This window comes from Balaenoptera borealis, assembly GCF_965194805.1.
Source record: "Balaenoptera borealis genome assembly, chromosome: 10".
NCBI classification, from domain to species: Eukaryota; Metazoa; Chordata; class Mammalia; order Artiodactyla; family Balaenopteridae; genus Balaenoptera; species Balaenoptera borealis.
Genome location: NC_138874.1, coordinates 60,126,636 through 60,148,691, shown reverse-complemented (window position 1 = coordinate 60,148,691; position 22,056 = coordinate 60,126,636). Strand labels below are relative to the sequence as shown.

Genomic DNA, 22,056 nt, shown 5'->3' with positions numbered 1-22,056 from the left:
TCCTTAGATACAACCCTAGGTGGGGAAAAGAAGCTGCCCACTGCCCTCCTGCGAGACCCGGGTTGTACGCCAAGGCCTCAGGTACCAGCCTGAGACCCAGGGTCCCAGCCGGCGGGGATGGAGCCTGGCGAGCTGGGGGCGGGCCGGCGCCGCGGAGGGGCGGGACCGGCGCTGCAGCCCGCGGTCCCGCCCACGGCGGAAGTGCCGCCGGGCCCGCCCCTCCCTCCCGAGGCAGGTTCCCCTCGCCCTTCCCCCGCCTCGCTCTTCCCCGCGCAATTCGGCTCCTAGAGCTTGTTGGGCCAGGGCCTCAACACCAGTCCGAAGAGGAGGCCCCGAGTCTGAATATCTGGCTGTCTCGGGTAATGCTCTCAGTCCCTCCCACTCCCCCGCCCTCGCTTCCATTCCTGCGTTACCGGCGCTGCCGCAGGCGCCGCGGGGGACCGCACAGGTAAAGACTTGGCTAGTGAGGGCGCAGGTGTGGACGGGCAGTGGAGAGGCTGATGGCACGTGCCCGGCTTTTTTCCAAAGCGACTGTATTGACAGTGGGGTTCGGAGAGGGCGGACGCAGACCCCAGGAGCGCAGCACAGCACTGTGGAGGCAGAGGGGGCGGGACTGAAGCCCCCAGAGCTTGGGGGCCGGGTCATTCGTGTCCCCGCGTCTTGCGCAGGCTCCGTTGTGCATGAGAGGTGGTGAGCTGGTTGGGTGGGGGGCGGTTCGAGGCCGCGGCACCGGACGGTTATCCCCCACCAGCTCCTCGAGGTGACTGGGGTCTGACAGTCGCCCCGCCCGGGCGCGCAGTCTCAGGTTTGCAGAATGAAAATCAATAAAACCGATGCAATGGCAACGAACACGAAACACGTTGGGTTGTTATTGAGTTTGTTAAATTCTTTTTATTTTTATTTCTTTTACTCCCTTCTCGGAAAAGGTGGCTCTGATCAGAGCCTCGGAGACGGACGCAAAATGCCCCCTGGTCTCCCGGCAGTGGGTGGGACCCCCCAAACCGCGCAGACTTCCCCGAGCGGCTGTGAGGGGTCCGGCGGCGGGAGGGGAGCCCCCGGTCGCTGGGCTTCCGGATACGGCTTTCCTCCACGCCTCATTGTCCGCACTTTAGGGCGCTGGTGCCCCCCCTCTCCATTCGCGTTTCCCCAGTTCACCACCCCCACGCCCCAGGGGCCGCGCCTCCTCCCCTCCCCCGAGCTCTCCCCGGCGCTTTAAATAATGATATTTGCATGCAGGGAGCGATTCATAAATATGTCAGGGCCGGTGAAATATAGGCAACATTTCAAACTTTCTATTTAAAAAACATGAATTATGGCCGCGGAAAATGTGTTCCCATTTAAAGGCGATACGAAGTATTTGGTGTCTCGTCCCCGGGCCCATCCATCACGCAGACAATAAAGAGAGTTTTTCGCCCTGACACCCGCGATTTATGGGCGCCCTTCTCTGCCCTCATCACTCACCCGCCGCGGCCGGCCCGGCGACAGGCTCCGTGGAGAGACCGGCGGCCACCTCCCCCCGCAGCCCCGCGCGCGCATTTTGCGCCCTCGTCAGCCCCCCAAGACCACCGCTCCCTAGGGGAAGCTCTTGCTCTGGGAGGCCGGCGGTGATGGTCTGGGCAGCCAAGTGGGAGCCGGAACCACACTCATCCTCTCACCTCCGCGCAAGCCTGTGTCAAGGCTGGGTTGAGCGGGCCGACAAGCGGCCTTGCGGGCCGGCTCTGCGTCCGGGCCTCGCCCGCCAAGCGCGGCACCGCGCGGGGAAGTTTGCAGGGCAGGCAGCGGGAGGTTATTTACGTGCGGTTTCGAGGTGAGGGAAGAGGGCTGGGCAGGGGGCTCTCCAGGGGGGCTCCTTCTGCCCGGGGCAAGGCGAGTTGGTCCCAAGCTTTCTTGAGCCCGGCTGGGCGCACGCTTCTGGGTAAAGCTTTTTCTGCAACTTTTACAAAGCCGCCTCTTCCCTGGTGCGATTCCCACAATCACATCCTGGGCGTCCGCGGCACCTTGGAAACTATTTTTACGGACAGAGGCCGAGAAGTTGGCGAGAAATAACGAGGGGGAGGTGCCTTCCCTCGCGTTTCGCCGCGGACCAAGCTCAGACTCCCGGTGCCCTCTTCGCCCACCGCCCCACTTTGCGCGCACTGTCCTCTGAAAGGTACCACCGAATCTCTGCTGCAAACTTGCTTCGTAGAAAGTTCGAGCTTCATCTGCCGTGGAATTTGCTTTCAGTTTTCGCCCCGGACGGACTCGGCCCGGCGGGTTCCCGAAGCACAGGCAGAGTTGGGGGACTGCCAGGCACTGCCGGGCAGCGAGAGGCTGCTCGGCCTGAGCGCGCTGATAGTCCAGCCTCCCTCGGAGGCCAGACCTGCCGCCTTATGAGCACGAGGAGCCATCTCGCGTCCCGTGCTGAGCCGATGCGTCTCCGTACACGGGAACCGGGAGCCGTTTCCTGCTGGACGAATGCGAGCTGTATTTATTCGGATACAGACAGCGCAACCCGCAGCCAGAGAAATTATGTCGATTCTAAAAATGACAAGGTTGAATTTATTAGATTAAGATTCATGTGTAAGTGCAGGGAGATGAAAATTATACAAACAGCTCCACGTCCAGTGTGAACGGAAGATTGCTTCCGGCTTCAAGGGCATGTAACATAACATCTGAATATTTAGATATGTAGAGGGATATAAAATATTATTAAATTCTCGGTGTGTGCACATATAGTTAAGTTGGAAAAATTCTAGAGCAAGTGTCATTTTACAGCCCCTGCTTGGGTGTAATCTGGGCTCGAGATAGTACTTATGTCCAAATAACCACCCAGCAAATATATCCTTTAGCCAGAGTGAGTTCCGCATCGTTGAGGTGTGCGGTATGTGTACCTCTTTAAATATCCGCGGCGTGGCATAAGTGAAATAAATACATTTAAGAAAAGCAGGCGCGCAGATAATTAAGCCACTGCACTGCTACAATATTTCTGGGTAAGGAAATAACTATTCCTACTAGGTCGGCTGTGGAAAGTGCACACAAATGGGGGGCTTTCGGGACTGCGTGGTAGGGGCCACGGGTTCTGCAGCTCCGGGAGCCGAGCACTCTGAGGTGGGCTCTATTCCATATCTGCTGCCTCGGACCCTGGCGTGACTACTGGGAGAGGCTCGGCCCGGACAGCCAACACTGCTGGGCCTTGGGGGTTCTCCCTCATACATACATTGAGAGGGAGACTTTCCGAGGCGCTGAACCCAGCATTTAGGGTACTAAGGCCTGAGATCCTGCGGGCAGCCGCTCCCCCTCAGACACTTCAACCACCCCTCAATCCCGGCTCCACCAGGCCAGAGCAGTGACCATTTGGGCCTATCGGTTTGGAGCAAGAGCGCAGAAAAGGGTGGATCGCGCTTGATTCCGAAGCATCCCAAAGCTCAAAGCCGGAGGCCACCGGGAAGAAGGCCACGATTTCACACCCGTGAGGAATCCAGGCCCCACCCGGGCCTCCGAACGCCAGTTTAGGCTATAGAAGCAGTTATGTGGGCGTTATTTACTTATGAAATGTTAGGCACCCCCTCACATACTCAGTGCCGAGGCCCAGATGCCCTGTGGGTCTCCCCCGCGTATTTGCAAAGCCCAGGCAACGCCACCAGCTAGGTCAGTGACGTTGCAGCTGTGAAATTCCAAGACAAAATACTAATTCCAGAATAGGGAGCTTGCGACTGTCCACCCATCTCACTGACCTGGTCTCTCTTTTTTTCTCACCCCTTCAAACGCACCCAACCCTTAAACAGGCGTAGAGCTTCTGAGAACCCCTGCGTGGGGAGAAATTAGGAAGGACTTGGTCCTGAGTTCCTGGGAACTGCACACACTCCTGAGGCAGCCCTGCCGCAGAGAAGTAACCCGGGCCCTGAGAATGCCCTGTTCAGCGAGTGTGGTTGCGCTGAAGTGGTATATACGGTATACTGAGAGAAGGGAGAGAGAATAGGAAATATTCCCTGGCTAGTAGGAAAAGTATAAATGAAGAGGAGGGAAAGGAAGAAAACGGGTAGGGGGCCAAGAAAGAAGCGAGAGAGGAAACAAAAAAGAGTAGGGGGGGTGGGGAAGAACCAGGGGAAGCGAGCCGAGAAGAGTGCAGGCCTTGGCGACGCCCGAGGACCAGGCCAGGCTGTGGTCCTGGCAAGCCTGGTACACCCCCGGTCCCAGAAGAGGCGAGGGCCGCCCGGCACCGTCCCCCACCAGCCCATCGAATCTGGGCCCGGCTCCCAGTCCGGAGGGGCGGGCCTGGGTCCAGCGGCCTCCGCTCGCCCTTTCTCTCCCAGCTCCCGGGGGACCACGAGGCGGGGTGGGAGGGAGGGAGGGGGTGCCCCAAGGGGCGCGCGCCAGTCCGGGACTGTTTGGGCGCTCTGGGCCAGGCTTTCCAGCTCGCCGGGCCTGACCTGTCAGGCGGATTATCTTCGAGGGAGATTAATAGGGGAGGCGGGCTGCAATAATAATCGTTTTGTTTGATGTGACAACTCTGATAGGCGTTGATTTACTTACAAACTGATAGGCTTTTAATTGAGCGCCTCCGCCGAGCCCGAGATGAAAGGGAAGCGGCGGTGAAAGGCGGCCCGCCTGCCCTCCGGCCTCAATACTGATTAGCCATCTCGACAGTGAATAGTTCAAGGCATTTTCAAACTTTTTTCCTCAGCTCTCTCCCCTTCCTTCTCCTCCCACCCCCTCCTCAAATATCTGCCATGCCCACTCCTTTTTTAGAGAAAACAAATCATTTCCATTGTGTGCAAATAAAATCCGCAGGACATCCAGGCCAATCGCCGCTGGGGGTTGGCGGCATTAGACCTAGGAATTAATAACTCCCTTACCCCCACGGCCTGCGCGGCCTCCGGGGATTTGGCCTTCCCCTCGAGATGGGCAGGCTCGGACGCTGGCGCCTACCGAAAACCCCGGGCGCGCAGACCCCTAGGCGCCCCCGTGCGCTCGGACCTTCGGAGTCGGATTTTGTGAAGAGCGAATGCACGCGGACTGAGACCCACGCACCGCACAGGCCCGCGAGCGTGTGCGACCACACCGCGGCACGCCCATTCCGGGGGACGCGGGGGCCACTCTCTGGTTTCCCCAGCTGCCGGGCGTAAAAAGAAAGCTGCTGGAATTACAGGAGAGGGAATGGACTGAGTCTGGAGACTGCAGGGCGAGGGGTAGGGAGGGACGCCCGCGGTCACCTGCATCCCTGGCCGCCGCCCCCAGCATTCAGTGTCCGGGCCTCACCGGGAGGCCGCGGCGACACGGGGCCCATGGCTGGGAGATCTACAGTTGATCTGGGCCAACAACCGACAACCATGCACCCAATGACACAGACATACACCAACAGACCCGCAAGATACAGGCGGCCTCACAGTGTCTGCCCTGCAGAGACAGCTTAGAACCGTCCCGTCCTCAGAAACGGGCACCTGGGACTCGCTCCCCAAAGATCATTCAGACAACCTTCACAACCTCGCTTGTGGCCTCGCCACCGTCTCACGGACTCACCTTCCTCCGTTGTCGCACAGACACTCCAAAGCCCCTTGAATTTAGGTGTGTTATTACACCTAAACACGCACACATACACCGACAAACTCCCCATATACACAGCGCCTCACTCCCCTCTTCTCCAAATTATCTTTAGACAAATTACCATCTCATGAAGTTTACCAACCTAAAGAATCAAGGGATAAGATTAAAACGCATAAAAAGAATGCCTACGAGAAAATTCTAAAACTCACCCCCAGAAAGTTCTCGGTACCTGTTCGGAGTGGGAGACAGAGACAAAAATGAGGGAGAGAGGAATGGGGTGGTGAGAGAGGAGAGGGCGAGCACGCCGAGGGCAGGTCCCAGACCCGACTTCCGTGCCTACGGGGCTCAGGGCCGGCTGAGCGAGGGTGGAAACCGGGTCTCCAGGCCCGGCCCCCGCCCCCGCGCGGGTACAGACTGGCTCCAGGCTCCCCAGCGCTCCCAGCACCACCATTTATCAAAAGGACTTGACAACAAAAGAAGAGCCGGGGCGGAAAAGTGGGGGAGGGGATATTCAAAGTATTCCAAGTCCTTCCGACGAAGGGGATGTGTCCTCCTCTCACCCACTTCCAGTTTCTGCGAGTTTTTGGAGGTGACCCCCGAACTCGCTCCGGACGCTCCCAAAGCCCTGACAACTCACACAGCGGCACAGGCATTCATACACACTTCTGCACTCAGATCCAGGTACACGGAGGCACGCAGAGCGCCTCCCCTCTTCCTTCCAAACAGCCAGAGTGACGGTGCAAATCGAGGGGAACGCGGCAGTCCCGCTCCGCTTCCCTGGAAGAGCCGGTGTTCCCACAGGCAGCTGCCCCCCCTTTCTCTCTCACTCCTTCTCTCCGCTCTCCCCGCGCCGGTCAGTCCCGGCTCGGCGTTCCAATAAATTCGAGCGAGCAGCCCGGAGTAACCCCGGCTACCAAGACTGCGGGGATGGCGCGGGGTGAGGGAGGGTGGAGAGGGGGCCTGAGTGAGCCTGAAACGTATCTCGTGCAAGGACCCATGGTCAGGCCTCTTCTTCGCAGTCTCTCAGCCCTAGCCACGATGTGTGTGTGTGGGTGGGGGGGGGGGTTCAAAGAATTGAGGCGGGGGTACCCCACCACTGACCTCCAGGGCTCAAGGTTACGTTGGTGGTGTGGCTCTTAGAAAGAAGTCTCCGAGTTTGGAGTCGGGTCACTACGGAGGGCGGGGTCCGTGGCAGGCTGGCAGCTTGACGACTGCACACTACACGCCCTGAAGGGACTACCCTGGCGGGGGGGGCGGGGGGGGCGGGGAGAGGGGACGATTCTCCCGTGTTAGACGTCGCCACCGCCCGTTTCGGATACCCTGTGCCACCCGTAACTCCGCGGCCCCAAAAGACCGGAATTCCCCAGAGGTGGAAGGTTGTATCTCTCTCTCCGATATTGAGAGGAGCGAGGCGCACACCGCAGGCCAGCGCACCCCTCTCAGCGCCCTGGGCGCACCTGCGCACTTTACTCTCACTATTCATTTTCCTGACACTGAGCGCCTCTTTCTCCTCTTTCATTCTTTTTCTTAGAGCCCCCGCCTCTCATCCCAGGAGGCTGCTTCTCTTTCCCCCTCCTCCAGTTCCCCCTCAGTCTCTTCCTTCCTCTCCGTCTCTCTCTCCCTCTCTCTTTTTGCCTTCAAGTCGCACCCGCCTTGTAATCAGCAACAAAAGCTGACATAAATCACCGTCGGATTGACAAGAGCTGACAAATAACTGATTGATTGCGGTCGAGGAACACTGACAATTGATGGAGGGGTGGAGATGCCCAAAGAACGGGGCGGGGGGGGGTGGGTAGAAGAGAGGGTAGCAGGGGAGAGTAAGAATGGGTGGGGGCTGAGTGTGAAACAGAGGAAACATGTGACCCCCGCTCCTGCCCCAATCTGCGCATCCCCGGGCGTCACGTGGCCGGGAAGGGCGGGGAGCCGAGCACACCAAGCGCAGACAGGCCTCCACCGCCTCCGCTGCCCACCCAGCTTCTGGTTTCTCCGCCGCCGAATCTCGGGAAATCAAAGCGGGCGGGCGGACTTCCTCCAACAACCGCTCCCCACCTTTCCTTACCCAGGCGGCCGCACCCCAAGAGATTTCAATTACCACTGAGGAGGAGGAGAGAATATCTGGTGTGCGGGCCCCCTGTGCGGCCCTGGGGTTGACAGTCCGGCTGTTGTCGAGACTCCCGCCAGTGCTCCTTCTGAACACCCCCAAACTGTTCCTCACACACACCCTCCTGCAAAAGAAGGTTTCAGTTTATTCTCCAGCTGGGGAAAGGACGGACGACGAGGAAGAAAAAAGAGGGAGGCGGCAGACAGCAAACGTAGAATAAATGTCCAGCTCGTCCTCCGAGCGAAATCAGGGGAGGGGACACGCAGGGGGAGCGGCGAAGAGGGAGCTGCCCATTAAAACCAGCGCTGAGAGTCCTGGCGGCGGCGGCGGCGGCGGCGGCGCGGGACGCGTCACATCCCCTTGACCCTCCAATCACCTCGGGCTCCCATTTGATTGGAAGGCGGCAAAGGCTTTAATCTCCCCCTCGGTGCAGCTGCTTTTGAAGTGAGTTTCCTCGCCAGAGCCCAGGCTGGACAGGCAGCGGCTCACATCGCGGAGAGCAGCGCAGGCGCTATCGCCGGGCCGCGAGTGCGCAACGCAGGGGCACAGCCCGAGGCGGACACCGCGAGCCACCCGGCACTCCCGAAGTCGGGTCGGCTCCTCCCGCTCGGCCACGGCTCCGCTGCGGGCCACCCAGGATTATTCGCTTCTGGCTCCAGGCGCCGAGAAGGCGCTCTGGGCGCCCGTGATCGCCGCGCCAGCTCCTCCTCCTCCTGCTGCTGCTCCTGCTTCCCGGGCGAGCGCGCAGCCCCGAGCCCGCCCCGCGCCTCCAGGAGCCCTCCCCCCGCTGCTCCCATGCGCGCGGGTGGGTCATGAGCACAGCGCCCTCGCTTTCTGCCTTAAGAAGCAGTAAGCACAGCGGCGGCGGCAGCGGCAGTGCGGACCCTGCCTGGACCAGCGCGGACCCTGCCTGGACCAGCGCGCTCTCTGGAAATAGCTCCGGCTCCGGCCCCGGCGCAGGCTCGTCCCCGGCCGGCAGCACCAAGCCTTTTGTGCACGCCGTGCCCCCCTCTGACCCTCTCCGCCAGGCTAACCGCTTGCCCATCAAGGTGCTGAAGATGCTGACGGCACGGACTGGCCACATTTTGCACCCCGAGTACCTGCAGCCCCTGCCTTCCACTCCTGTCAGCCCCATAGAGGTAAGGACCCTATCCCTGGATCGCGCTGGGACCACCACCCTGGCTGCCACTTCACAGGATTTCTTTCTCTCGGGATCGGGGAGGGGGGGGATGGAAGGGGGGTCGGATTCCGCTCCGGGATGAGGGGAGAGGATAGTGCCCCCGCACCTTAAAACTAGGGCGGAAAGAGGGGAGGAGGTAGAATGAGGTATGAATGCTAAAAGGCAAGGCAGCCGAAACTTGTTTCTCCCTTTGGTATTAAAGCTCCTACCCCGACCCAGTTCCGCTCACGCTCAGCCTGGAAGATAGGAGCCCGGGAGCCCAAAATACGGTTCCAAAGTCCCAGTCCTCCGGTTCTCCAGAACCTGGTGTTTGTACACAGCCTCTAAGGCGCCAACCACCCGAGCCCTTACTCGAATTAGGGGTGTGTGTGGGTGCGTGGGGTTACAGTTCTGGGTCAAAGAGTCAGAAACCAAAACATTTTGCAATTTTTTTTTAATACAGTTATCGCTTAGAGAGGACAGGAAAGATCCTGATGGCGGGGCGGGTGGGGGGGGAGTGCTGTGGCCTTTCTCAAGAGCGAGAATGTGTGTGTGTAGAAGGGGTGTCGCCTAGAATTAAGCCTTGGGGCTGGGAGGATCTTTGCGGGTCTTGGCGGAGGTGCGTTTGAAACGTAGAAGCCAGGATTCTAAAGGGTTTCCCCTTCTTTCTTTGTGCTCCCCCCCCACGTCTGACCCCCGCAGCTTGATGCCAAGAAGAGCCCGCTGGCGCTGTTGGCCCAAACATGCTCGCAGATCGGGAAGCCCGACCCCTCGCCCTCGTCGAAACTCTCCTCGGTCGCCTCCAACGGGGGAGGCGCGGGCGGTGCCGGCGGCGGCGCCGGGGGCGACAAGGACGCAAAGTCGGGCCCCCTCAAGCTGAGCGACATCGGCGTGGAGGACAAGTCGAGTTTCAAGCCGTACTCCAAACCCGGCTCGGATAAGAAGGAGCCGGGAGGCGGGGGCGGCGGAGGCGGGGGCGGCGGGGGCGGCGGCGGGGGGGTTTCGGCGGAGAAATCAGGATTCCGGGTACCGAGCGCCACCTGCCAGCCATTCACGCCCAGGACAGGCAGCCCAAGCTCCAGCGCCTCGGCCTGCTCGCCAGGAGGCATGCTGCCTTCGGCCGGGGGCGGCCCGGAGGGCAAGGACGACAAGAAGGACCCCGAGGCGGGCGGTGGCGGCAGCAAGGGCTCCGGGGGCGCCTCGGCCGAAGGGGGACCCACGGGGTTGGCGCACGGCCGGATTAGCTGTGGCGGCGGGATTAATGTGGACGTGAGCCAGCACCCAGATGGGGGCCCCGGGGGCAAGGCTCTAGGCTCGGACTGCGGCGGCTCATCGGGCTCCGGCTCCGGCTCCGGCCCCAGCGCGCCCACCTCCTCCTCGGTGTTGGGCTCTGGGCTGGTGGCGCCCGTGTCGCCCTACAAGCCGGGCCAGACAGTGTTCCCTCTGCCTCCCGCGGGCATGACCTACCCAGGCAGCCTGGCTGGGGCCTACGCCGGCTACCCGCCCCAGTTCCTGCCACACGGAGTGGCGCTCGACCCTACCAAGCCGGGCAGCCTGGTGGGGGCGCAGCTGGCGGCGGCTGCGGCGGGCTCTCTGGGCTGCAGTAAGCCCGCCGGCTCGAGCCCCTTGGCCGGAGCGTCGCCGCCGTCCGTGATGACAGCCAGTTTGTGCCGGGACCCGTACTGCCTCAGCTACCACTGCGCCAGCCACCTGGCTGGGGCGGCGGCAGCCAGCGCGTCGTGCGCTCACGATCCAGCCGCGGCGGCTGCGGCTCTCAAGTCCGGATACCCGCTGGTGTACCCCACGCACCCTCTGCACGGCGTGCACTCATCGCTAACCGCTGCCGCGGCTGCCGGCGCCACACCGCCCTCTCTGGCCGGCCACCCCCTCTACCCCTACGGCTTCATGCTCCCTAACGACCCACTCCCCCACATCTGCAACTGGGTGTCGGCCAACGGGCCTTGCGACAAGCGCTTCGCTACGTCCGAAGAGCTGCTCAGCCACTTGCGGACCCATACGGCCTTCCCCGGGACAGACAAACTGCTGTCGGGCTACCCCAGCTCTTCGTCTCTGGCCAGCGCTGCAGCGGCCGCAATGGCTTGCCACATGCACATCCCCACGTCGGGCGCCCCGGGCAGCCCCGGGACGCTGGCGCTGCGCAGCCCTCACCACGCGCTGGGACTCAGCAGCCGCTACCACCCCTACTCCAAGAGCCCGCTCCCCACGCCCGGCGCTCCCGTGCCCGTGCCCGCCGCCACCGGACCCTACTACTCCCCCTACGCCCTCTACGGACAGAGACTGACCACGGCCTCCGCGCTGGGGTACCAGTGAGGGCGGTCGGGAGGGCTGTCGAGGGAAAGAAAAGAACTGGGGGGTGGGGAAGAGCAGAGGGAGGGGCGGGAACAGGGCAGAGGCTACTGTCACCCGCGCGTGGGGATGACCCGGGCCAGAAAAGGAAAATACATATATACCGTATCTATCTACCCGAAACAGCGACCGCGACCCGGTGGGAAACTCACTCCCCTTTTCCCCACCTCTCATCTCCCCACCCAAACTTTATAAAAGTTGAAAAAATATCATTTGACTTTTTATAGAAAAAGAAGGAAAAAAGAATTGAGAAAGTGTTCATCTGAGGACTGCATCGGTGGACACTGGTATTTATTTATGTTAGCTCCAAGCGGACCCGTGGTTCAAAAGTGCATTACTTAGTTTGAGCTCCGTAGGTAAAAAGGAAGAGGGGGAAAAAAAACTTGAGGGTAAAAATGTGGAAAACAAACCCTCCCGTCCCTTGTAGATTATAAATAAATACAAAACCGCCACAGAACTAGAGGTCTTCTCTTTAATGTTACTTTAAAATTGCTATGATTGTATTGTACGTTCTTATTTAATGTCTGATTGAAACAAATTTACCTGCATGTTTGTTACAAAAAATGAAAAAACAAAACAAAACAAGTCACAATTTGTCAGCTCTGATTTCAAATTGCAATTATTTTTAAGGTGTATACCATCGAAAGAGAATGGATATTTTTTTGTATGTAGTCTGGAAGAAAACAAAAAAAAAAAAAAGGAAAAACAATTCTATTCCAAAACCTCATTTGCCTTATTTTGTTCTTTAAAAGGAACACTTAACTATTTTTAATTTTTAAGTCCACCCGCTGAGAAGGGGACAAGTAAGGTTTACGTCATGTACTAAAATAATAGACAATGTATCGCTTTAAAGATTAAAATTCCGTATATTTGATGTATTAAAAGGTTTTACTTCTTCTTATTATCTTTTTTTATTTTTGGTTAAAGAGAAAGAGGAGCATGGCAGTTTCGGCCTCAGTAGGTTCCCAGGGCCTCAAGGCTACTCATTCTTCCCAGGACCGTGGCCGCATTTCCGATTGTTTGGTTGTGATTTTCAGGAAGAGGCAAAGGCTTCAGACGGGCTGGCCAGTCGTGGGGGTTGGCCTTGGGGAAAATATTTTTAAAGGGGATTTCACAATTTGGAAAGATAGTGTCCTTAGCTATCGCTAATTTCGTTTTTAATATTTCTCCCAGCAGCTGGTTTGTTAAAAGTGAAAGAAAAGAAAAGGATTTTTAAATTTTTCCCTACTGAGATTTTCGGGAGTTTGGGTTTCGTTTTGTGCACAGAGCGGCGCAGGTCGGGACTCGCCCGCTCGGCCTCGGCCCGGAGGAGGTGCCGCTACCCGCTGTCCCTCTCGGCTTTCCAAGCATCCCCCGTTCCGGGCGGGCAGCCGGGATCGATTGGGGGTCGGAGGGCTCTTGGGGACCTGTTTCCCAGGCCTGGGGAGGAGAGCGCACCGGAGCCCTCTTATCCCTAGGGAGAAAGTGAGTTCGCTTTCCTTTTCTTCTTCTGGCTGCGGAGGGCCAAAGGCGGCCACCAGCCGACCCCCTCCAGCCACCACCCTCCCCCCGGGGCTGCTTCCTCTCTCCGGAGTCGGGACCCGCGTCAGGCCGGCGCCGCGGCTGCTTTTCCACATCCCGATTTCTCTGCAGTCTGCGCTTTATCCCAGTCTGCGCCGCAGGAGAGCGCGCCCGGGCCCGGGACCCGGAAGCCCCTTCCAGTTCGGCCCCGCGAGGGTCCTGGCGCCCACTGTTGGCTTCGCTGGGGCGACCAGGTGGACGCCGAGGGCCGTTCTGGGTTGCGAGCTCAGCTCCGCAAAGGCGCGGCGGGACTCTCCGTCCGGGCGCGGATCCCCGCGGGGCGCGCCGCTCCCTTCTCCCCAGCTTGAGCGGCAGGACGGAGCTGCCTGAAGCGCCCATGGAACCAGGCAGAGAAGATGTCTAATCTTTTTGGGAGGGGGAGCGGGGGTCCAAGGCCCACCCCCACCCCCCACCTGCGATCACGCACCCCCACCCGCGATCACACACACACTCATACTCCAGGCCCGGGCGCAAGTCCTGGTCTCTGGCTGTTTGGGCGCTCGCCCCGCCGGGTCCGCGGGAGTTCTGGGTCCAGAGCTCGCCTTTCCTGGGATCCTGGGACCCTGGAGTCGCGGCGCTGAGCGCGCGCCCCGAACTCTCCTCTCCCCAGGGTCAGGCCGTTCTGGGTTCTCCGAGCCACCGGTCTCCCTCGGCGTCAAGCTCCCCCTGCTGCCTCGGGAAGCTCACCGCCGCGCAGAGGCCGCCCTCGGCCTCAGACTTCGGTCAGTCAACCGCGCGGCCCCCGCCGCCATTTGCTCGAGGGTTGGTCACTCTGAGATTTTTACACCCTCCTCCCAGCGTCAGCCTCACGCCTGCGGGACCTTTTCCCGGGTTGAACGCAAAGCAGGCCCGGCGACCTCCGGGACGCCGCGGGGAGCTCCCAGGCCTCCTCCTGGAGAGGACTTGGTAGAGGAAGACTGGCTTCGCGTCGCCTACCCGGAGGGGGCAGCCTCCCGCGCCTCCGAGCCGCCTGCCCGCACTGAACCCGGGACGACGCCGTCTTGCTCCCACTCTGGTCCGGCTAAGAGAGGCTGGGCTGGGCCTAGCTGGGTCTAGCTTATTGAGAACCTCGGCCGATGGAGCGACTTGTCACCCGCAGGCTCTCGGACAGACACCCCCCCCCCCAATGGGATGGGAGGACATTCGAGGAGGTGGTGCGGCCCGAGTCCCGAGGACTCCAGTGCCCACGGCTTGTGACGTGAAAGCCAGGCCCTTGCTCACCCCTCACCAGCACCAGCCCCGCACCCCTGGCCACTCCGACCCACACGCTTCGCTATCCTTTGCCTCGAGTCTTTGGGAAGGGCCACCACACCTTGCCCGCCGGGACCCACTTGGGAGGGAAGGACCTAGAAATTCCCCAGCCCTGGAATTTCAGGTCTGGGACCGGCACGGAGACGAACTGGGCACGCTCGTGCCTTCACGCCCAGTCTCGATATTTTATTAACAAAAATCAAACCCAAAACGCCTTGAAATTTTAATGAGACCTCCTTCCCGGAGAATCTACTCAGAGGCAGTAAAATTCCGGAGCTGGGGGCCGGAGGTTGGGGGAAGAAAGCGTTCCCCGACGTGTGAGAGGGAGCTGAGTCACCCCGGGCGCCGGGTTAGTGAGGAGAGGGTGCCAGTGTGTGCTGCAGGTCCAGACCAGGCGCGACCCCGCTCGGGAACAGACGCCCCATCCTCGTTCCGCGCCCCCGGCTCTCCCGCTGTCTCTTGAACTGCCGCGGGATCCTCCGCACGCCGGCACGCTGCCGCCGAAGCCCGAGCGGAGCGCGGCGTGTCCGCCAGGCGGCGATGCGGAGTCCAGCGGAGTGGGCAAGAGACCCGGAACCCTGGCCAGCGCGCGGGACGCCGGCTGGGTGGTCGGCCCGAGACCCCACGCCTCCACCTTCGCACGGTTTTCGAAGCGGTGTCCCGGAGCTCCCTCCTGGTAGTTCCTTGCTCCTCTCCTGCTGCGAACCATGTCCTCCGCGCTTCTCCACCTGCACTAGCTTCTGCTGTTGTGTTCCCCGTGCTCTCTTTTTCTACCCCAGAGGAGTTGGCCCACGTGTCAAGGGCCCCTCCCCATCCCGGGGAGCTCCCACCGACCTCATCAAGGCTCCGACAGGTCACTTTGTCTGTCATAGGGAAGTGATCCCCAGACATTCATGCATTCATTCATTCTCATTCTCTGAGTATTTCCTACGACCTACCCCTTGCCAAGGGCTGCCCATCTCTTTACTCACCCCTGACACAGATGGAGAAACTGAGGCTAAGTCCTGGAAGCCAGTGGCAAGGCCAACAGAGAAAGCCCAAGCCTTTTCCTCGATTCAAGCTCCGCCCCAATCTGTACCTCTGGCAGTGACACTGAGTGACCCTGGTGTCTCTGTGCTGAGTGGTCTTTAACCAATAAGGAAAGGCAGGTGAAAAAGCCTTCTAGTTGGTGAACTCCCTGTGCTTTGGAAAACGTGTAAAAGTTGCCCAGAAGGTGAGGCCTGTCCCTGCGAGGCCATCTGATGGCCTCTTCTGCACATATTGCCTTAGGGTTCCTCATCTATAATACTATGGCTATAGGCCTGGTGGTGCTCAGAGTGACTGCAAAGCTGCAGGCTGACCTGCTCACTCTGTTATGCCCAGCCCATATTATCCTGTATTATCCATTTAAACCTCACAACAATTCCATGAGGTTGTTAGAAGCTTTACCCCTGTTTTACAGATGAGAAAACTGAGGCTCAGCCGGGGAAGGATACTAGCTTGAGGTTACACAACTAGTGAGTGATGAAGTCTATGCAGAGATTCTCACCTTGGCTGCTCTCACCTGAGGCAATTTTAAAGCATAACAATGCCTGGGAGGCAGAGATTCTGATTCAGCTGGGAGAAAGTGTGGTGGACATAACTGTTTTCTTTTTCTTTTAAGTTCTCAGCGTTGTTATTATTATTTTACTTTTTATTATGGAGATTTTCAAACATACACAAAGGTAGAGGGAATGGTATACTAGACACCCACAAACCCATCACCCAGCCTCAACAGTTATCAACTCATGACCAATCTTGTTTCCTCTCTGCCCCCTCCTTCTTGCCTCCCCCAACCCATTAATTTGAAGTGAATACAGACATCTTATCATTTCACTTCCTCAGATGTTCATCACTTCCAGCCAGGCTCCCAATCTAGGGCTCATCCCACTGCCCCCCTTAGTTGAGGCTTAAGTTCAGATAATGCACAGCAAAGCTGGGATTTGAACTCATTTCTATCAGACCCAGAGCCCCAGCACTTCACCCTACCCTGTGCTGGAGATCCCCCAAAGTCCTGGGGGCACTGATCTCTCTCTGCCCAGTGTGACCCTGGGGTTTGCCCAGGGGATGTCTGGGCTGCAGAAAGACTCTTGAGCCCCTGGTGAAGCAGCAGTGCCTGATGGGACACCCACAGCACAAGGGGTGTTCTGAGAGAACAGCTTAAAGCCACATGGTACAGTACAAAGAGCACAAATTTGGGGTCAGGCTGGTCTAAATCGAACTCTAGCTCCACCACTGGCGCAACTCTATAACTCAGTTTATCTGGGCCTCAGTTTTCTCATCTGTAAAATGGATATATTGATACCCACCTAATAGGGTTGCTGTGAGGCTCAAATGAAATCATTAGTGTGAAAATTCCCAACCTACTGTCTGGCCCATACTGGCTCTTAGTAAAGACAGATTTCCTTCCTTCTTCTCTTCCCAAAGTATTGTTTCATTATGACCAGCCACCCCGCTCAAGAACTAACTGTGGCTCCCTGTGGTTCACTGGTTCAAATTCTCAGTCTACTATCTGGCCATCAGAGTGCCTATAACCATGGTTCATCTTCTGACCTGGCCTCTCTTTGCCTGTTCTACCTTGTGTCTCACCGGTCTTCACAGTCCAGACCCTCTTCCAGCCAGCTAGCCCCCCAACACCTTGGTTGATTATGCTCATCATACACTTCTTCCCTGGAATGACTTCCTCCTTCCCCATCCTTCAAAACTTTCTCAAGACTCATTTTCAGGAAGCCCTCCAGGTTTCTCTCTCTCTCTCTCTCTCACTCTCTCTCTCTCACACACACACTTTCCCTCACTTCGCATTCCCTCAGAACTTAATGCAATGGCAGAGGGTAGACATATAAAGGCCACTGGACTAGGGATGAGGACCCCAGGGTTTGAGTGGTGCCTCTTCATAGTTGTGTGACCATGGACAAGTCACTTATGGCCTCTGTGAAACTTGTCTCCAAAACTGTTATTTGTCTACACACACCATGGGCAGCACATCTACCAACACTAATACGTTAATAAGCAGCATGCATTTCACGCTTACTTCCAGGCACTCATCTAGTCCTATTACTACTACTATACTAGTATCCTCCTTTTACAGGTGAAGAAACTGAGGACTAGAGGGAAATCACATGTCTGTGCTCCAGCGCTGAAGTCCTTAACCACTGTACTCCACTGTGCTAGTCCCTGTGCCTGGAATCTTTGCCCTCTACCTTATTTTCCTAAGTACCAACAACTCAAAACTCCTGCTTCAAATCTCCGGCCAGTGTCACCTCCTCCAGGAAGCCCCCCAGGTCCTTCCCATTGGATCCAATGCCCTTCTCTTTGCTCCTGTAGCACCTGTCCATCCCATCATACTCTCTTTACATTTTCCTCCCAGCCTGGACTCTGAGGCACTGGGAAGGGGGGACTGTCTCCTATACCTATTCCTAGTCCTGGCAGCTAGCTTGGTACCTGGAACCTAGTAGATGTTCAATAAGTGTTGGAGAGAAGGAGGGAAAGGGAAGGAAAGGGGCGGGGGAAGAAAGAGGAAAACAAAAGACAGAAGGGAGGAAATATGCAAAAGAATTGGGCTCTCTTGGACAGGATGATTCTTCCAAAGAGAGGAGGAGGAGAAGTAGCAGTGGGCTTAGAGGAACTTTGGATGCCTTTGCCCATGGCACAAAACGAGGCCTGGCGAGCTTCCATGCATCAGTTAGAAATTGCATTTGCTGACAATAACAAAGACCCTTAAAGAGTGGCTTAAAGAAGATAAATGTTCTCTTCTCTCAGTCTGGAGGTGGATGGTCCAGGCTAAGAATGGCACCCAGGGTCCTCTGCCTTCCTCTGTGCCAGCCCAACCAGGAAGCTTTTCATCCTCATGTCGTCTCTGAGTCCAAAATGGCTGCTGGAGCTCAGCTACCATCACATTCCAGACAACAGGAAGGAGGAGTGAAAGGAGGTAAAAGGGTCCCTCCCTTTTAATGAGTCTTTCTGGAATCCACAGACAACTCCTCAGCTTATACCTCATTGGGCAGAACCTAGTCACATGGCCATGCTTAGCTGCAAGGGAGGCTGGGAAATGTAATGTTTAGCTGGGCACACTGCTGCCTAAAATCAATTCAGTGTTTTGTTACTCAGGGAAGCAAGAAGGGTGGGAGCTGGGGTAGGACATCAGCAGACTCCTCTGCAATCCGCCGAAGGGGTTACCCAGAACTGGAGTCAGGAGAGAGCTCTCTTGTTGGTGGCCTTCCAGAGGGTCACTGGTTGGTGACTTGCACCACCAAACCAAAGATTCTTGTTGATAAAGTGAGCAGGGGTGGCACTTGATAAGTCCTCAAAAGTTGTAATTCTTGTTCCTCTTAGGTGCCTGGAGTCATATACTACAATGATTTAGGGTGGGATTTGTCAAAAAGTAATTTTTATCCCTATAAAGATCTTTGGAAGATGGCGGAGTAGAAGGACATGCTCTCAATCCCTCTTGTGAGAACACCAGAATCACAACTAGCTGCAGGACAATCATCAATAGGAAGACACTGGAACTCACCAAAAAAGATACCCCACATCCAAAGACAAAGGAGAAGCCACAATGAGACGGTAGGAGGGGCACAATCAGAGTAAAATCAAATCCCATAACTGGTGGCTGGGTAACTCACAGACTGGCGAACACTTATACCACAGAAGTCCACCCACTGGAGTGAAGGTTCTGAGCCCCACGTCAGGCTTCCCAACCTGGGGGTCCGGCAACGGGAGGAGGAATTCATAGAGAATCAGACTTTGGTAAAGTTGCAGGATACAAAATTAATGCACAGAAATCTCTTGCATTCCTATACACTAATGATGAAAAATCTGAAAGAGAAATTATGGAAACACTCCCATTTACCATTGCAACAAAAAGAATAAAATACCTAGGAATAAAGCTACCTAGGGAGACAAAAGACCTGTATGCAGAAAACTATAAGACACTGATGAAAGAAATTAAAGATGATACCAGCAGATGGAGAGATATACAATGTTCTTGGATTGGAAGAATCAATATTGTGAAAATGACTATACTACCCAAAGCAATCTACAGATTCAATGCAATCCCTATCAAATTACCAATGGCATTTTTTACGGAACTAGAAAAAATCATCTTAAAATTTGTATGGAGACACAAAAGACCCCGAATAGCCAAAGCAGTCTTGAGGGAAAAAAACAGAGCTGGAGGAATCAGACTCCCTGACTTCAGACTATACTACAAAGCTACAGTAATCAAGACAATATGGTACTGGCACAAAAACAGAAACATAGATCAATGGAACAAGATAGAAAGCCCAGAGATAAACCCACGCACCTATGGTCAACTAATCCATGACAAAGGAGGCAAAGATATACAATGGAGAAAAGACAGTCTCTTCAATAAGTGGTGCTGGGAAAACTGGACAGCTACATGTAAAAGAATGAAATTAGAATACTCCCTAACACCATACATAAAAATAAACTCAAAATGGATTCAAGACCTAAATGTAAGACTGGACACTATAAAACTCTTAGAGGAAAACATAGGAAGAACACTCTTTGACATAAATCACAGCAAGATCTTTTTTGATCCACCTCCTAGAGTAATGGAAATAAAAACAAAAATAAACAAATGGGACCTAATGAAACTTCAAAGCTTTTGCACAGCAAAGGAAACCATAAACAAGACGAAAAGACAACCCTCAGAATGGGAGAAAATATTTGCAAACGAATCAATGGACAAAGGATTAATCTCCAAAATATATAAACAGCTCATTCAGCTCAATATTAAAGAAACAAACAACCCAATCCAAAAATGGGCAGAAGACCTAAATAGACATTTCTCCAAAGAAGACATACAGATGGCCAAGAAGTACATGAAAAGATGCTCAACATCACTAATTATTAGAGAAATGCAAATCAAAACTACAATGAGGTATCACCTCACACCAGTTAGAATGGGCATCATCAGAAAATCTACAAACAACAAATGCTGGAGAGGGTGTGGAGAAAAGGGAACCTTCTTGCACTGTTGGTGGGAATGTAAATTGATACAGCCACTATGGAGAACAATATGGAGGTTCCTTAAAAAACTAAAAATAGAATTACCATATGATCCAGCAATCCCACTACTGGGCATATACCCAGAGAAAACCGTAATTCAAAAAGACACATGCACCCCAATGTTCATTGCAGCACTATTTACAATAGTTAGGTCATGGAAGCAACCTAAATGCCCATCGACAGACAAATGGATAAAGAAGTTGTGGTACATATATACAATGGAATATTACTCAGCCATAAAAAGGAATGAAATTGAGTCATTTGTTGAGACGTGGATGGATCTAGAGACTGTCATACAGAGTGAAGTAAGTCAGAAAGAGAAAAACAAATATCGTATATTAACACATGTATGTGGAACCTAGAAAAATGGTACAGATGAACCGGTTTGCAGGGCACAAGTTGAGACAGAGATGTAGAGAACAAACGTATGGACACCAAGGGGGGAAAACCACGGTGGGGTGGGGATGGTGGTGTGCTGAATTGGGTGATTGGGATTGACATGTATATACTGATGTGTATAAAATTGATGACTGATTAAAAAAAAGAAAAGGAAAAAAGATCTTTGGTTAGGGACCTGTTCATTTTCGCCCTGCACCCCACACACAGCACCAAGCCAGGAAGAAGGGACTGATCGTCTTTGAAAAAAGAACAACAATGAAAATAAAATCTCATGGGATGAAAGGGAGTAGCATTGTAAACCTACCTCCCACCCCCTTCCATGTTATTGGAAAAAAACTGAATACAGCCTCCAACTCAAAACAGAGGCAGACCAATGCTAAATCAACTTTGCACTAAACTTACCTTAAATAATTACACTGTAACTACAGAAAGGTAAAAGAAACAAGACACAACCAAAAAGAACACAAACGTTATCATTGAATCATAGCGACACTGGAGTGAGTTCTAATCATGCCTCCATACACCCACACCGGCCCTTGGGACACACCTATGCCAGGTCCTGGAGAGTGGAGGCGGCAGGGGGGTGCAGGGGGGGGGGCAGATTCGGAAAAGGGAAGACTTAGGGAGACTCCTAAGACTGAAAGGGGTAAGGAGAAAGCAGGAACAGGGAATCCATGAATGTGAGCAGTTTGGTTGCCCTGTTGCTGGAAGCCTCCTCAGCCTTAGGTCTCAAAAAGGGAGAGAGATTTCAGAGTTCTCGGCTGACTTCTCTGCATGTCTCTCTGTGTCTCTGCCATTTTTCTTTCACACGCTTTATAAACAACTCTCCCTCACATCCTCCCGGGGCAATTCCTATAGTGTGGGAATTCTATACCTTCCACATCACTAGTTCTTAAGCCTTTTGTGGGTTGAGGGAAGGATGCAGAAACCACAGCCTTTTTTTTTTTTTTTTTTCTGAGAATCCGATAGATAAAAGCAACGGCCCATATACTCAACATTGGAAAAATAATTTCGTGGGGTTCATGGGCCTGCAGATTTTAAATCCTTGATATTGAAGGAAATCCAAGATTTTAAATATAAAAAGAGCATGCCCTTGGGAAACACCCTGAGGGACTCTGGGTTTTCCTTTCTAAATTTTTCTGACCATGGCTACATTCCAAATACTCTGTGTGATTAACTGTAACAAATAACATTTATGTCAACCTACTACAGGCCGGTGTTAACCTGTGCAACCTTCACAATAACTCTGTGAAGTGGGCACTATCACTGGCCCCACTTTATGGAAGAGGAAACTGAGGCACAGAGAGGTAAAATGATTTGCCCAAGACCACACAGCTAGGAAGTGGCAGAGCTGGGATTGTGTTATAGGCTACTGGACTCCAGGGCCATTATTTTTGTGCTTTTCACCACTGCATAGTGGCCTTTACCTCTCTGTACACTGAAGCCACACAAACCTACCTAACCCTAATGCAGGTGTCAGGCGCCACCTAGTAGTGTGTTGGAATCAGCTCATACTGGCTCACAAGAGCCAATTGTGCACATCTCTTCCCAACTCGTCATTCTGTGATGTTATGGTGATAGCTTGAAATCAGCCATGGTGGCAGTATTTACACCACAGCAATTGGCAAACACTCTAAGTGAAGGCTTT

At 55.2% G+C, this 22,056-nt stretch overlaps 1 protein-coding gene and 2 long non-coding RNA genes across 3 annotated transcripts in view; 1 reads left to right on the top strand and 2 right to left on the bottom strand.

Moving 5' to 3' along the window:
• Positions 1 to 222: 222 nt before the first annotated feature.
• The window catches only part of LOC309636347, a 142,621-nt gene continuing 120,787 nt past the window's right edge, over positions 223 to 22,056 (bottom strand). The window contains exon 8 of the long non-coding RNA XR_014249413.1: positions 223 to 2,517. This is a non-coding gene — a long non-coding RNA (uncharacterized lncRNA). The remainder of the gene's footprint in view (positions 2,518 to 22,056) is intronic.
• ZNF503 (zinc finger protein 503) lies at positions 7,606 to 12,051 on the top strand. Its single transcript, XM_082408768.1, has 2 exons — positions 7,606 to 8,763; positions 9,486 to 12,051. The coding sequence occupies exons 1-2, from the start codon at positions 8,437 to 8,439 to the stop codon at positions 11,112 to 11,114; spliced, it is 1,956 nt and encodes a 651-aa protein (XP_082264894.1). The 5' UTR covers positions 7,606 to 8,436; the 3' UTR covers positions 11,115 to 12,051.
• On the bottom strand, positions 12,020 to 14,937 carry LOC309604598. Its single transcript, XR_014230916.1, has 2 exons — positions 13,168 to 14,937; positions 12,020 to 12,603 (listed from the first exon to the last, which is right to left on the bottom strand). It is a non-coding gene; the product is annotated as an uncharacterized lncRNA (long non-coding RNA).

Excerpts from the sequence above, each read along its gene's own strand:
- ZNF503 (XM_082408768.1), top strand. The coding sequence starts at position 8,437 with ATGAGCACAGCGCCCTCGCTTTCTGCCTTAAGAAGCAGTAAGCACAGC. Across the intron at positions 8,764-9,485 it reads CTCCTGTCAGCCCCATAGAG|CTTGATGCCAAGAAGAGCCC; the intron begins GTAAGGACCCTA and ends TGACCCCCGCAG.